The sequence below is a fragment of the Cavia porcellus genome, unplaced genomic scaffold (genome assembly GCF_034190915.1).
Source record: "Cavia porcellus strain 051 isolate PalLab524CR breed Dunkin Hartley unplaced genomic scaffold, mCavPor4.1 scaffold_18, whole genome shotgun sequence".
Classification (NCBI taxonomy): Eukaryota; Metazoa; Chordata; class Mammalia; order Rodentia; family Caviidae; genus Cavia; species Cavia porcellus.
In genome coordinates, this window is record NW_026947501.1 from 40,560,229 (window position 1) to 40,576,642 (window position 16,414).

Here is a 16,414-nt window from a genome sequence, read left to right on the forward strand (position 1 = left end):
TTAGAGAACCAGGAAGAAAGAGTTTTCCTCCGTGGTTGTGTGTGGTACTGGGAATAGAAGGCAGGGGTACTCTAACACTGAGCTATGGTCCCATATTTTTTTCCTTTTAATTTCAAAACAAGGTCTTGCTAAATTGGGCAGCCTACCCTTGAACTTATGATTGTCTGCCTCAGTCTCCTGGGTAGCTAGAAAGATAGGGTTCACCCACTATGCTTGGGATACTCAGCTCTTTTTGAGTCAGTGTCTTCCTAAATTGCCCAGGCTGACCTTAAACTGGCAAACCTCCCACTTCAGTCCACAAGTAGCTGGGATTACAGATGTGTTGCTGCACTTCTTTTACAAATACTGGAAAGAAGGACACAACTGATAAATGAGATTGTCAAAAAGATGAAAATACAATGCCAGGCTTGGTGCCACATGTCTGTAATCCCAGCATGTGAGAGGCTGAGGCAGGAGAACTGCCATGAGTTCAAGGCCAGCTTGAATTACACCACAAGATCCTTTTTTCAAAAAACCAAACACTAATAAATAAAATAAGTTTGAAAAGAAGAAAAAGGGTCAGGGATATAGCTCCATGGCATAGCACTTGCCTGTCAAGCAGAACATCATGAGTTCAATTCATAGTACCAAAAGAAAAGAAAAAAAGAAAAGAAAATGGTTTGGTGAGTGGTTTGGTGCTTGCCTAGTATGTGAGAAACCCTAGGTTCAAACCCAATATGTCCAAAAAAAAAACAGGAAAAGAAAAGAAAAATATTGCTCAGTTAGTTAACAGTATAAATTATAAATACATCCAAATGTCACAAAACAGACTGCTGACACTGAACATTCCACTAAAATGACTTGCTTAATTTGATTATATTCTGGCTAAGAATGCCACTAAAAAGTAAAATGTATAGCAAGAGAAATAAAACCAAAGATACAAGTACAGGTGCAAAGCAGAATGTTGTAAATACAATTTCACATGAAATGAGATCTCATAGGCAAGATAAGCACAAAGCCTAAACTACCCAAAAACTATTCACACATTAGAGCTGATGTAACATCCAAAATTCAATACCATACCTCTGTGCCTGAGGAAAAATATGAAAAAATTAGAAGACACCTGATAATGCTCCCTTTACCACAGTCCCAGAGAATACTCACATCTCTTTAGCGAACTCAAAGCACAACTAGTACTGAAAATCCTTGTTTAAGGAGTGCATGTACTTGAGAAGCTGAACATAAAGAAAAACACATGATGACAGCCAAGAAGCTGCAAAGATGAAGAATCCACATGAGGGTGGAGGACAAACTCCCATAAACTAAGTGGGAAAAGCTGGGCAAGTTCTCCTCTACCTTTTTAAAAGACCACAGAAAAGGAGAAATTTCTCAACCAGGGGGAGGCGGTATGTCACGATCTGACAGCAATACTGTGTTGTATTATTCATATTTATACTCATTCAACAGTGCAAATGCTGAAAATAACCGACCAAGGAAAGGACAAAAAAAAAAAGGAATCATTATCCTTAACACTCCAAGCACTCAACATTATGACAACCCTGTAATTTTTATCACTTATTTCATGAACATCTCGTTCCAATTTCTTGTTCATCTCTTCAGACTTGATGAGATCCTTTCTTGCTGTGTCAAGATTTTCTTGCAGCTCTGACACATGGCTGGAAAGTGCAGCCAGGAGCTCCTTCATCTGACTCTGCTCTTTTGAATGTTTGTGTATGACTTCTTGGAGCACAATTATTTTGGCAAGGTCTTCCTCATGGCTTAAGGAGCCAGCAGAAGATCTCTGATGGGTAAAATGGACACTCTTAAATAACCTTAGTGTACTACCAAATAAAATACTTTTGAACATAGGGACTATCAAAATGGATTTATGCCATCTGTTGGATGATAGGACTCTCAACAATCACTTTAGCTGGAAGCAGGCCATTCCAGCAACAGCATCCAAACAGCATCACACACGAACCACAAAATATAAGAAATCAGCAACAGAACAAAGAGAGATCTCAAGGACTTACCTTTCCATTAGTGCTTGGTGTTTCTTCTTGTTCATGGTCAAGCACTCCATCTCTTGGTGATTTTTTCTGATTATTCTGTTTTTTAAGAGTCATTAGTTACAATCGAAAACTGAGTATGAGACTACAATAACTTATGGAAGAGTAATGAGTAAAGACAGCAAAATTCCATTTGGAAAAACATAATTCTACAGTGCTGAACATAGTATAAAAAAGACAGTACATGCCAAAGCTGACCATCCATAGCAGAACCAGATTACTAGAAACAGAATGTACTGACTGCTTGACAACAAATTTAGAGATTCTTGCAATCTGAAATAAAAATCTAATCCAAAAGTATTACAGGCTTCACACTGTTTTTTAAGAGATTAAAATAATTTTCCCTTTTCAGGGCTAGGATGATGTCCCACAATTACCTCCTTATGCGTGGCGCCCAGTTCCTCTTCTAACAAGCTGCACCTTTGCAGTGCTACGCGTAATTGCTCTCGCACCTGAAAAGAGTTGAGTTTTTATATGCATACGCACACTTTCCATATAGTTATCCTGATATTGATGAAAGGCATATAATAAAGTACTTTCAATGTCTTTCATTGCTAGTACTGTCAAGAAAATGTCCTTGTTAATGGCTTTAAATATTAAGGCTGGGAAACTCTTGTTCCTAAATAAATGAACACTATCCAGTTCTTAATGGGCAGTCAATATTCAGAAATAATCAATTGAAGACTCACATTCCAGTTAGTGTTTGTTGATTATGCAGAACATTGCCTTTTAATACAGAAAGTCTGTTTACAAGAACTCAAAAACTTAGCAAACCTTAAAGGTAAACAAACACATGCAAAGTCTGCCATGAACCCAGCAAGTGTAAGAACCCAGAACTACTAGTGTAGCTCATGTACTTTTTCGTCCAGGGTCTTGTGGTGGTCAAATAAGGATGTCAGTGCTTTTAGCACTTCCATCTCAGTGGACACACCTGCAGGACACCGCGCCTGCCGCTTCATCACAGTCGTTTCGAGAGAGCGTTCATGCCTGGAGACAAGGAACTCCAGATGTTCCAGGAACAGCTGAAACCAGGCCAAAGGGGGCGTGTAAAGAGCACCTTCAATTTCACATTCAAATCCTTCATAATCTCATGGTCAAACAAGTTCAAATTCCTACAATTCAGTAGAGTTAGGTAAATTTCCCTCAATTGTATTCGAATGTCATGAATTTCCATCACTAATTTCTTTTATTAACAAGAAGGTCTCATTTTGTAGTCTAGGCTGGCTTGAGGACTTACTAGCTAGCCCAGGCTGACCTCTAACTCAAGACATTCCTGGCTCAGAATGTTGGGATTGAAGGCATATGCCACCATGCTTTGCCTTCTATCACAAATTTTAAGCAACATTTAATACTGAACACACTCTACAGAAGGAAAAAGCACAAAACACTTAAACCAGAGCTCCACTGACCCTCATGTTGTTCCTTTCTGCTTTCAGTTCAGCAATTTCTTTTTCCCTCTCAAGCAGCTGTTCCCTGCAAATGTTGAGCTCTTTTGCAAGCGTTGAAAACTCCTGCAAAGCAGCAAAGTAAAGGAATAAATCAACACATACATGAATAAATTAAAAAAAAAAAAAACAACCTCTTAAGCAAGACTTCCATTGGCCTCATAGTCCACACACACAGGCAACCCAATCTCAAGATACATGGCAAAGGATTCCCATTCTCCTCCAGAGAAATGGAGATCAACCATTTGCTGTAAGGTGACATAGGTATTCCCAATGGAATGAGAGTCTAACCCAGGCCATCTGACTTCCCTCCACCCTGGCACTGCTGAAAGCACAGCAGGGGATAATGAGTGTCCAGGTCCACCTCCTTAGACTTCAGCAAATAAAAGCATTTTCCTCAATTGGCATCCCAAAATGAAGCATCTGAAGACATTTGTAAGTCAGTCACAGATCTGAGACCTAGAGCCCTTAGAGAGATCAAGGAAAAAAGGCCTAGAAGGTCACTATCCAATTCTAGTCCCCTCTCTATTCTGATTTTCCCTTAGTCCCTATAGTCTCCCTGAATCATTGGAGCAAAGTCAACTATGAAGAATGGGCTTACTGCTAGGACTAGGAAGCCTTTTGTATTCTCTGTAAAGGCATTCTCAAAACACTATGCATGCAGCAGTGTAGGAGATCTTGCAAAAGGCAGAGAGAAGCTGCAGGAGTCCTGCAGCACTGTTCTGTGCTAAACCTTGTGTTATGACACCGGTTCACAGATACCACAAATGAACTGAATTGAGCAATGTGAATTTGGAGCAAAGCAACTCTGAAATAAGTAAAATCATCTGCCAGTGTTTCTGGCTTTAGGTGCTTTTCCTTTAAAAGACAAGAATAAAGATCTACCGGATAAATAATCAGTCCTTCAAAAGAACATGTGCTTGAGCTAGATAATTCTAGAAAGCTAGTTTAAAACAGGCGATGCTCTTACAGGGCACTGGTAGCAATTGTTTGCAGCTCACAGTCAATCTCATCACAGAAAGCACAGGCCCATGAAGTCTGCTTTAACCAGACCACGACTCATGTGCCTATGTGAGCCACAGTGAGATTGGGCAAGTAAAGTGAGAGAGAAATAGAGATGACACTGCCACAGAAAGCACTGGAAAAGAGCAAAATTTCTTTTAAACTAGTTTTTCTTCTCCAAAAAATCATGACTGTGGGTGAGCCGAACTTAGCCTGGCAGGAACTTTGCAGCCTGCTCCCCAGGGAGACCTGAAATGATGAAAACCACTCTTCAAAGCTTCTGGAAATGGCTCAAAGGATAACAGCAAATGAGGAAATTATCTATTCAAGAAATATCAGGAATAAGGCCAGGAGTCCATGGTATTTGAATTAGGACTTCTATTTGCCTCCCCCACCCAGCTCAGCATAGCGGACTCCTCCAGCCAAAAACACAGGGCCCTTCACCAGGCCAAAACCATGGTGGCTCCCCAGATAACAACATAGAGATTCTTCTCCCCAGGCCAGCAGAGCCTTCTCTTTCCCAGCTAGCAACACATGATTCTCATATCCAGACCAACTGAAGGCCCCTTCTTCCCCCAGGCCAGCAAGGTAAGGTCCTTTCCCCAGGCCAACAACACAGGCTCCCCTCCCTGGACCTGCCATGCAGGATTGTCTCCTCACACTCAAATGCCCCCTCACCAAGGCCACTAACATAGGGTCTGCTTGCTCCTGCCTGCCAACCAGGTAAAAATCATCCAAATGTGTCTTAAAACCTGACAGAGTTCCAGCCAGTGTTGAGACATCTTCATAGGCCCAAAGCCAACCTTCAGGAATGGGACTTGTGGATGCGAAGCAGTAGGGGAAAGGGTATTGGCAAGCCGGCCATCTAGACTTCTGTCATGTTCTCTACTAAGTGTGAGCTCTTCCCTGTGGTACAGATTTCTCCTGTAGATGCCAACACGGCCCTGATCGAGGTACTAACTGGCATCGGCCATGGTGATAAGCAAGAGCTCACTGTCAGGTCACCTAATAAGTACCATTCCTGACAGAGTGTGCCCTCTCTCTAATGGAATCTTTTATCAGAAAGATTCTGGGGCAGGTAGAAGAAAAGTAGACTCTAATTACTCTAAGTCAAAAATCAAATCAATTCTATTCACACACCTATCACATCAATAGGTGGACCTGCCTCTAGGCCTGCCTGAATTGAGGGCCTTGAATTTTTCTCATTTTGTCTCTCTTGCTGCAATCTGGCTCACCTTTGGTGACTTACTGCCAATGCTCCCTCTTTGACCATGTCCACAACAGACTGTATCATTCTAGCTAAGGTCTGTTTCATTTACTAGATTCCAAGTTGTTTTTTTGTCATACCTGCTTCGTTTTACCGCCAGTCCCTGTTACTATGGATGTTAATCTGTCTCTAAGTATCATGCTCACTTATTTTGGCAGTTTTGGCAGATTCTCCACCCATCTGTGATCGAGTGAAATAGGCACCTGTTTGTGAGTAGTCATCTCTGTAAGCATGTCTTAGTATTATCTATTTTTAAGCACTGTGGAATCTAGTTTCATGCTCATCTAGATGAGGAGGCTTTATGTTGTTAGCAGTCTCCCTCTCCCAGTCACTTCCAGCTACTATAAAAAAAAAAAAACTACCATAGTCATAGGCTGGGTATTAATAAACAACAGATAATTATTTCTGACAGTTCTAGAAGCTGCAAGTCTAAAATCACATAGGATACAATGTTAACTTAGGACACAATCTTAAATTAGGATATATAACATATGATATAATCTTAACAGATAAACAGACAAATTCTGTATCTTTCTCTCTCTTTTTTGAGATAAGGTTTCATTATACAGTTCTGGCTGGCCATGAACTCACACTGTAGTCCAGGCTGGCTTCAAACTCCTGCAGTCCTCCTGTATCAGCCTCCTGAGTGCTGGGATTACAGGCATATACCACCTTGTCTGACTCTCATTTCTAATTGTAGTAACAAAACAAGACTGCTGTGGGCTGGGGTAATCAGAGCATGCTTACTTATTATGTTCAAGGCCCCGTGTTTAACGTCCAGCAATCTCATCTCTAAAGAAGGCCATCATGCTTGAAATTACTAACAAGAATCATAAAAGTTCAAAAATATTTTTGGGAGGGACCCAAAAATCAAACTTAAGACCATGTTGTTTACCAGGCATCATTTAAAATTTCAGGTTAAAACAATCATTTGTTAAAATAGAAAAGAAAAAAGAAGAGGTAAGGCACTATACTTATGCTCCACCCACAAAAAGAGATTCTTGCACCAAGACTCCCCTACATTGGCCCCGCTCTGCCCAGAGCGTTCTAGGCTCACTGAACCAGGCCTTCATTCTGCCTCTGTTCTCTTGTGAGAGGAAACCCAAGGCTAGGACCCACTGCCTTGTCTCAGACCTTTCTACAAGTGCCAAGAAGTCACCTCGCTCTGCCAGGTAAAACTAAAGTGTAAAAGTAACCATCCCATACCAGTCTTTGTCTCGTCCATATTTGCTGTCCTTAGACTCATTGCTAGGCTAATTTTCATAGCCAGCCCAGAGCAAGTCTCCTCTAAGTCACCAGGCTGCATGCTGAGGAGAGATGACTAGTGAACAAGACAAGGCTACAGTGTCTGAGTGTAAGTCAACAGACTGCTTCCTTTGCTGAGAAATTCTTACTGCTGAAACCAAAATATCCAAACCACACTGAAGTCCACTGAACAGAGGTAAGCTCTGAGGCCGGCTGCTGGTGAAAGCGCGGCATCTCACTTTGGGCGGGCACAGATCAGGGCCATTCCAAGCAGCACTACTGTGTGGATCACTACATCACTTACAAGAGAGCAAGCCATGGTTCCACTGGGCCAAGGAACAGCTCCCAGGCCAGGAACTAATCAGCAACAGAGTGAGGATCTATACCTGTGTCCTTACTAAATTACACTTCTGCTCAGCCACATAGAGAAGCTCACACACAGCTGCTGAGGACAATCACCACTTGGCACCTGCAGCAGCACTGCCCCACAAGTGCACCACCAGGAAGGCAGGAAGCATGAAGCGGGCATGGCACAGGGCCAGAGGCAGCAGGCATTAGGGGGAGCTTCTAGACTGACAGAAAGAAAACTCCGCAATCCCCACTGCTTCCAGGGCACCGCTTTTACTTCCAAGGTTTCCTCTGAGAGGGAGACTGTCAGCAGATCAGAACATCTTGAAAAATCCAGGCCCAAGGGAGAAATGGTCCTGGTTTTGGAATCAAAACAGACTTAACTTATACCTGCTCTGCACATCATGTGATCTAAATTTCAGTTTCCACATCTGTAATTGGGGGCAAGCACAGCAACTGGTTTCTCACGGGGATGTGCTTGTGGACTAAATATAGCAAAAAAATGGCCAAGTACTGAGTTTGGCACCCGGCAGAGAGCAGTGCTTACTAAGTTCTAGCCTTCCATATCAGAGAAAACTGTTTTTCCTCCATCTAAAGCCTATGGCTCTGCTTCAATCATTCCCTCCTTTCAAATCCTAAATTTTCCATCTATTATACACACGCATGCAATGGTTAGAGGCAAAAGCTCTGAGTATAGCAAGCACTGACATCTGTCCCCATGTTCCATGGATGGCTGATTGCCAAGAGAACAGTAACTTGTGATGTGGCAGGTCAGTTTAAACATTTCCAATGAAACATCAGTTATTCATTACAATATATTGACAACATTACACTTATGTGTGACATACTATACTCTTCCATGCATTAGGGAGATACAAAGGTATGCTCAGTTACTGGAAAATTTGCCTTTCTATGATAGTTCCTTAAGTTGCTAGGCTGACAAGACGCATGCATAGAAATAGACACCAGATTTATGACACGATTTAAAGCTAAAAATTCAAGGATCTACTCAGGCAAATATATTACAATACAAAGGACAAGACAGAAATAAGGGAGACAGGATTTAGAGGAAATATAACTGGAAATCAAATAATCTTTTATCACAAATTTAAATCTAAGTTATCCAAGATTTACTAGAAAACACTATAAATTACTACTCAAAGAGCACATTCTGTTTGAACACATGCGATTTAAAGCATGACACTATAGAACAAAGGGCCCTGATAACCACCTACTCTCTAATATTCCCATGATGACAAGGATGTTACAGCAATATCTATTATAAAACTGAACAGCCAGGCATGGTGGTGCAGAGTGTAATCCCAGCATTTGGGAATCTGAGCCTGGAGAACTGCCAACATGTACTACACGAGTTCAAAGCCAGCCTGAACTGCATGGCGAGATCCTGTAATAAGCAGATGAACAAAGCTCTATAAAAATAAAAACAGAAATAATTTCTTAGATAACTACAGCGATGGTGAGTGACTCCAGAACTATATGGATAAAAAGATAAATAAAGAGCTTAGGGAAATAATGGAGACCATGAATGCCTAGCACAGGAAAGAAATATTGTGCTCTGAGTGAATGATTTGGGGATGATAATGAATAATGTATGTGCCATTGTTGCCCTGATTGCTGTTTTGAAATTTTTGTTTTAGTTTTTTTTTTTCTCAAAATAAAATGGGTTTGGGGGGAGAGGAACCAAGAAGAAATAGATTCAAACAGATATCCAGGAGATTATAGAAGATGAATTACAGTTAGCAATCATGGAAAGAAAGATTTCTTAAAAGAAGCAAAGGACCAAAAAAAAAAAAAAAAAAAAAAAAAAAAGTCAATCCAGTGGCCACTAAATGATGCAAAGAGGAATAATGTAAGATTGACTGGAGTCAATGAAAAAGCAGGAGATACCACAAATTGCTTAAACTTGTTCACAAAAGTAATGGGAGAAAAATTCCCAAGCAGGGTAAAAAATTCAACACAGAGATAAGTGAAGAAATTAGCCATTATAAAAACTCCAATTCACCACTACAAAAACAATCTATACCAAGGCATATAATACTCAAAATTCCACAAATTCACCACAAGAACAGATTATTAAAAGTTGTTAGAGTAAAGAAACAAATCACTTATAAAGAAAAGCCCATCAGAATCAGCAGACTTCTCAACATAAATGCTCAAGTTAAGGAGAGCTTGGAGTGAAGCCTTTCAAGCCCTAGAAAACAACCTCCAAACTAGATTGATTTACACTGGAAAACTAACTTTCAAAATTAATGAATAAAACTTTCCATGATAAAGAACACCTGAGGAAACCCACGAACACCAAACCAGCACACCAAAATGTTCTGATGGACATTCCTGAAAGAGATATTAAGGACTACAACTCCATGAAGAACAACAGAATCAATCAACCAGGCAAGGCAAGCAATTCACAGGGGAGGGAAAAAGAGAACCAATGATAAGAGAATAACCATGAAAAGATAAGTCAATACATATCAGTTATAATCAATGTTAATGGCCTCAGTTCCCCAACGAAAGAAACAGACTGGCAGAATGGATCAAAAAGCAGGATCGAACAATATGCTGCATACAAGAAACACATTTTATTCAAAAAGAAATTCACAGACTGAAAGGTCAAAGGATGGAAAACAATACTCATGTAACAGGAACCTGGAAAAAAGCAGGGGTAGTTATTCTATCTGCAGACAAAGGGATTTCAAGCCAAGACTGATTAAGAGACAAAGGTCACTGTATCCTTGTAAAGGGAACAATCCAAGAGGAAATGATAACAGTCATAAATATATATGCACCAAATGCCAACCATGGAAAACCCAACTATACAAACAAATATTAATAAACATGATAAGCAAAATATGCGCTAATACATTTATAACAGGGAATTCACTATCCCACTGTCACAAATGGGTGGATCAACTAAACAAGAAAATCAACAATGTAATGTCAGAACTGAACCAAATTGTTAAACAAACGGATTTAGCAGATTTCTACAGTGTATTCCACACCAGAACATCAGAGGACACATTCTTTTTGCTGCATATGCAACCTTCTCCACAATAGGACACATTGTAGCTCACAGAACATGCTTAAAGAAATGGAAAGAAGTTGAAATTATTCCAGACATATTATCAGCCCACAGTGCAGTGAAACTGGAAATCAATGGCCAACTACAAGATTCATAAACATATAGATATTCAATAATACCTTCCTGGATAACCAATGGGTTATAGATGAAATTAAATAGTATCTATAATTAAATGATAATGCCAATACATTGTAACAGAACATAAGGAACACAATGAAAGCAGTCCTAGGAGGGAAATTTACAGCACTGAATACCCATAGCTGAAAAACAGAGCAAGCTCAAATAACCTACTGTTGAACCTCAAGCTTTTAGATCAAGGGCAGGTCATGCCTAAAGCTTGTAAAAAGGAGGATGTTATAGAGAACAGAGCAGAAGTTAAAGCAATGGAGACTAACAAAATAATACAAAGAATCAATGAAACAAAGAGTTCTGTGTTACATTAAATGAACTTGACAAACTCTCAGCCAACCTTACTAAAAACAAAAAAGACCCATACACATACAATTGGGAATCAAAAGGTGGAAATCACAAGAAGCCCTACAGATATTCAGAAGATCCTCAAAACCAAACCTACTTTCAGAATGTGTATTGTAAGATAGAAAACAAAGAAGAAATAGACAGATTCCTAGTTACATATGAATTACCACAGCTGAATCAAGAAGGTATAAAAATTCTAAATAAATCAGTATCTGTCAGTGAAAATGAAGATGTAATTAAAAACCCATCAATAAAGAAAACCCTAGGCCCTGACAGATTCACTGCTGAATACCACAAGAAATTTAGAGAAAACCTAATACTACTACTTCAGTCTCTTTTAAGAAATTGAAAGAGAAGCCATACTCCCAAATTCATTCCTGGAAGCATGTATTATCCTGATACCAAAACCAGAAAGGAATCCAATCAATCCTTGACTGCAAATTATACTACAAAGTTATTGTGGTAAAAACTGGCAAAACAAAACAAAACAAAACAAAACAACCAGACTCAAGGATCAATGGAACAGATTTTAAGATGTAGAAACAACTCCAGTATACTCAATCATCTTATCTTTGACAAAGGAGCCAAACATACTCACTGGAAGAAAGATAGCTTCTTTAAGAAGTGGTGCTGGAAAAAACTGGCTTTCCACATGCCAAAGATTACAACTAGACCCATATCCCTTCCCAGGCATTAAGCTAAAATCCAAATAGCTCAAAGACTTCAATATGAAAATAGAAACAACTCCAATCTGCTGGAAGACAGGTAGAACTGAAGACTTTGGTATAGGCAAAGATCTCATGGAAAAAAAACCCCAATTGCAAAGCTTCTATCAGAAATAATCAACAACTTGGACTGCATCTTATTCAAAATCTTTTGAAAAGCAAGAGAAACTACCAAGAGAGTGAAGAGACAACCCACGCGATGGTAAAACATTTTTGCCAGCTGTTCCTCAGACAAAGGATTAATGCCTAAAATATATAAGGAGCTCAAAAATACAGAACCACCCCCAAATTCAAAAAATGGGCATCAAAAATGAACAGACCCTTCTCAGATGAAGAAGTAGAAATGCTAAAGAAATACATGAAATACATGATAAGGGGCTGGGCATTTAGCTCAGTGGCAAAAGCACCTGCCTTGCAAGCAGGTAGTCATGAGTTCGATCTCTGGTACCTCTCTCACTAAGTCACCTCTCCCATTAAATAGGCACCAGAAAAGCTAACATAAAAGAATAAACAATGGGGGCTGGGGATTTAGCTCAGCAGCATAAGTGCCTGCCTTGAAGCAGGTGGTCATGAGTTCGAGCCCTGGTACCAGTTTAAAAAAAAAAAAAAAAGAATGAACAGTGTCAGGGGTAAAGATGATATGCGCACTGACTTCTCACATGCTGTTGGTGTCAGTACAATGCCACTTTTAGCAATATCTCTTAAGGCTGAACAAATGCATGGGATATCTATCACTCCACAGTTCTCTGCTTTTTTTTTTTTTTTTTTTTTTTTTTTTTTTTTAAAGGATCCGAGGGCCAGGGATATAGCTTAGTGGCACAACTCCTGTTTGGCAACACAACGTCCTGAGTTCAAGTCCCATTACCTCCCCCCCAAAAAAGACAGGTTCTCAGTATAAAGCCCAAGAGGGGCGCAAACTCGCAGTCTTCTTGCCTCAACATTCTGCCCTGCTGAGTTTATAGGCATATGCCGCCATGCTCAGCCATAGCTTCACTCTCATACACAAAAGAAATAATACACAAGAATACTCAGGATAGAATTGATAAAATCTGGAATCAACCTGAATGTTCATGAATAGAAAAGAACAAATTTTGATATATTGGTATGCTGGATTACCAGACAACAGATGAGAATAGGCAAAAAATATAGGACACAGGTAAATCTCATGAACAATGAAACAACCAAGAAACACAATATAGGTACTATTTTACTTCATTTAGTCAAGAAGAAGCAAAAATAATCAATGGTGAGAGATCAAGACCATTGTTAGAATTGGAGGAAAGGTACAAGGATTCCTCATTTAACCACCAAGTCCTATTCCTGTCAGTACAGCGTTAAAAGAATTAGTTGCTAAATGAGGAGCTGTATATAGTACATACATTACAACACTCAGCACAAAGAAATGGTCAAAGGAAACTCCAACTTGATGACTCTGCCTTTATTTGCACAACTTCTATGCAGTATATAATGTACAACAGAACATGAAACTACAGTACCATAGAGTACCATCAGAAAAAGTATAGTACTGTATAAACATTACAAACTAAAAAAAAAAACAAAACAAAACAAAACAAAAAAACAAACCATTGAGAGTCTCTGAACCAGATGTGCAGAACTTTACAAAAAATAAAAAAAGAGGAGGCATAAGTCTGAGCAGCAGGGAAGTCCAAACAGTTGTTAAGCAGGTAATTAAATGAGAAACACCTGTACTGGAAACTAGGCAGGGGCTTCCAGTGTTTCATTTTGATGTAGGAACTGTTTCTCAAGTGCGTTGGCTCTATGGAAAATTCGCTGAGAAGATTTCTGATATTTGCTATAGTTGGGGGCCTTCATTCTGAGGAGCATTCTCTGCTCTCTTTTTATTTTTTATTTAAGACAACTGCTAAGTTTCTCAGGCTGGGCTCAAATTTCTGATCCTCCTGCCTTGGCCTCCCTAAGGGTTGAAGATTCCAGGAATGCACTACCATGCCCAGCCTTTTACTTCAATTTTTAGAAGTAGGGCACATTCTGACCTGCCTACCTAATGTGCCAAAAGTACACCGGGCACTTACTTGACAGGCCTCTCTAGTCAAACAACTACCAAAGATGAGCCTGATTCCAGGAAAGGAAAAGGACCAAAACAAGTTTGTTTCATGGTTTCTGTGTTTCTGAAATGCTGCATCAGGTGCTCAGATGGTGACAGGACCTGGTGGCATCATCACATTATGCACTAAACTAAGCATTTCCAGGCTGCTACACTGAGAACCCCCCAGAAACAAATCACCAGGCAACCACCTCATCAGCAGGTGTGACAACACCCACTGCCTGAAACCAACTCTACAAAACTCCTGTCACTTCCCTCTCAGGTCCTGCCTGCCTGTTTTTTCCAAAAACTGAATAGATTAACTATGTATTAGATAAACTGTAGATCTATCTCAAATTATAGTCAATATATTACAAAAACAAAACTAAACCATCACAAATTTACAAATACCTGTATATACTATAAAATCCTTCACATAAACTGCTCCCCATTACCTCCCTACACAAATACAAGTTGGCCAGTTCTTATAATCTTCTATAGTAAAATCTGACCTAAATAAACTCTGACATTTATAAGATTCCAATGAGAAAAATCTTAATGTGACTAGGAGGGATGGAGCTCAGTGACAGAGCACTTAGGCAAACACAAATGAAGCCCTCCTTCAACCCTATGCTCCACAAAAGCAAACAATTTACTGATTCTCTAACCAACAAAAGAAACATATAGCACTAACATCAAATTATTGTTTCTAAAAAGGAAATTCAAATGCTTGGCTTATTAATCTTTCAGGAGAATTGACTATAGCCAACAAATACATTAGGGCTAGTGTTCATTTGCTGATTTATCACTGCAGACTCATCATGACAGCATAGATGTATGCTTATTCAGGTCTACCTGAATGGACCAGAAAGGCAACTATTATGAACAAGTAAAATGGTACTCGATGGCTTATAAACACCTAAATAATAAGCTACTTATCTCCCACTATGCTGTGTACCATTTACCTTACATTTTTCTAGTTTTACTATGTTCTCCCTTCGCATGCCATTCAGTCTCCATTTAATTCCACAAGAGGCAGTTTTGAGATACTGGGCTGAATGTAATATAATTAAAGAAAGAACTACAGTTGTTTCCAACTTTGAGGTGGTTTTTACTTTTATATATTTGTTTTTGGTACTGGGGATCAAACTCATGACTTTATGCTTGCCAGGCAGAAGCTTATGCTGCTGAACTAAATCCCCAGCCCAGTTGTTTTAAACTTAGAAGTCTAGTCTAAAAGGAGAAAGTTCCTAAAGAATAAATTTCCAGTTTTCTATCCCTTATTACAAATGTGATTTACAAACACCAGTATTCTGTAAAGATAGTCTGTAAAAATTTTTCTCTGTGAAATCAATCCTTGTCTACCAAATTTCAAGGGCTAGAGATAATATCTCAGCAGCAACAAGCATCTGCTTGGCAAGAGCAAGGTCCTCAGTTCGATTCCTGATACCAAAAACAAACAAACAAAAAAAATTATTATCTACCAAATTTCATTAGAAAACTGCAAATCCTTGAGATACAATCCTAAACACACATACAATTCCTGAGATACAAGCCATGGGAAGCCTACATTAAGCAAGAGATCTCACAAAACAGAATCAAAGAAACCAAGGACCATGCCGCTTGGTTGTTGTTTCAAGTCTTTTTAAAAAACCTTCAAAGTGCATTCCCAAATCTTTAGCAGTTCCTCAGTGAAGAGTGAAAGTAGTAAGATATTTTCACATGACTTTACAGAACACTAGTTTGTTTGCCCTAAGTAGCTGAATCCCCAGGAACTCTGCATGCGCTTACAAACACTAGGAACTATCATTTGACAAGTGGTTGGTTACACAAAATATACAGGTACAAAAACAAAAGATGGTACCACAGAAAGACACGTAACAGAAAAAACCTGTAGTTTCAGGTGAAAACCACACATACCTGTGGAAGCGCAGTATTGAGTTGTCTCTGCAACGAATCTCTCTCATGACCAACCTCGAGTAATTTCCCCTGGGTCAACGCCAATGTTTCTTGAGTCTCTATCAGTGTGCTCTGAGCAATGTATGTTTCTTCTAGCATGGACATCATGTGCTGTTCAAAATGGGAATCTGCATCTGGTTGTGAAGGGCAGCCAGATCCATGGTTTTCACTTCCTCCTGAAGGGCCTTCTTCACTGATGGTGGGCATCACCTCACACATCATTTTGGAACAAAAACACAGGACTAGTCATTATACGGAAAATACAGGTTCCCACAAATCTACAACTTTATGAGTATCTGTAGCTAATAAAGGAAAGCTGACAATCTCTTTATTCACAGATCTGTTATTCTTTGGATGCAAATACTCTGTGAAGATACACCTAGGCACCCATTAAATGCAGAAAGCCACCACATGAAGACACTAAAGAAGACAACAACGCTGGGAAGATGTAAGGCCCAAAGAGAGCTACTTATTTCTCCTATAAAGAATAGAGCAAACCATGTGAGGTTTTGTTTGCAAAAGCAAACTTTTTAGTTTTGAAAACAAGTGCGCTTCTGTTACCTAGTTTTTTCTATTTCCTGGTAGGGGCCCATTCCACTCAATCCTTTTTCAGGAAAAGCACAGAAGCAGTATACAGCCAGGAAAACTGACAAGTACAAAATCCAACAGGCATCTTACATCTTACATCTTATTGACTGTGTGCAGTCAGCTCCTGGGAAGGCCTGCCTGAATTCTT

At 39.5% G+C, this 16,414-nt stretch overlaps 1 protein-coding gene across 1 annotated transcript in view; it reads right to left on the minus strand.

The window, feature by feature from the left end:
* LOC134471428 (liprin-alpha-1-like) overlaps positions 1 to 16,414 on the minus strand; it is a 58,821-nt gene that overhangs the window by 41,922 nt on the left and 485 nt on the right. Inside the window, exons 2-7 of the mRNA XM_063230335.1 lie at positions 15,640 to 15,888; positions 3,458 to 3,559; positions 2,980 to 3,070; positions 2,433 to 2,500; positions 2,013 to 2,087; positions 1,538 to 1,780 (exon numbers count right to left, since the gene is read on the minus strand). Coding sequence (XP_063086405.1) covers positions 1,538 to 1,780; positions 2,013 to 2,087; positions 2,433 to 2,500; positions 2,980 to 3,070; positions 3,458 to 3,559; positions 15,640 to 15,888 — 828 coding nt within the window. The remainder of the gene's footprint in view (positions 1 to 1,537; positions 1,781 to 2,012; positions 2,088 to 2,432; positions 2,501 to 2,979; positions 3,071 to 3,457; positions 3,560 to 15,639; positions 15,889 to 16,414) is intronic.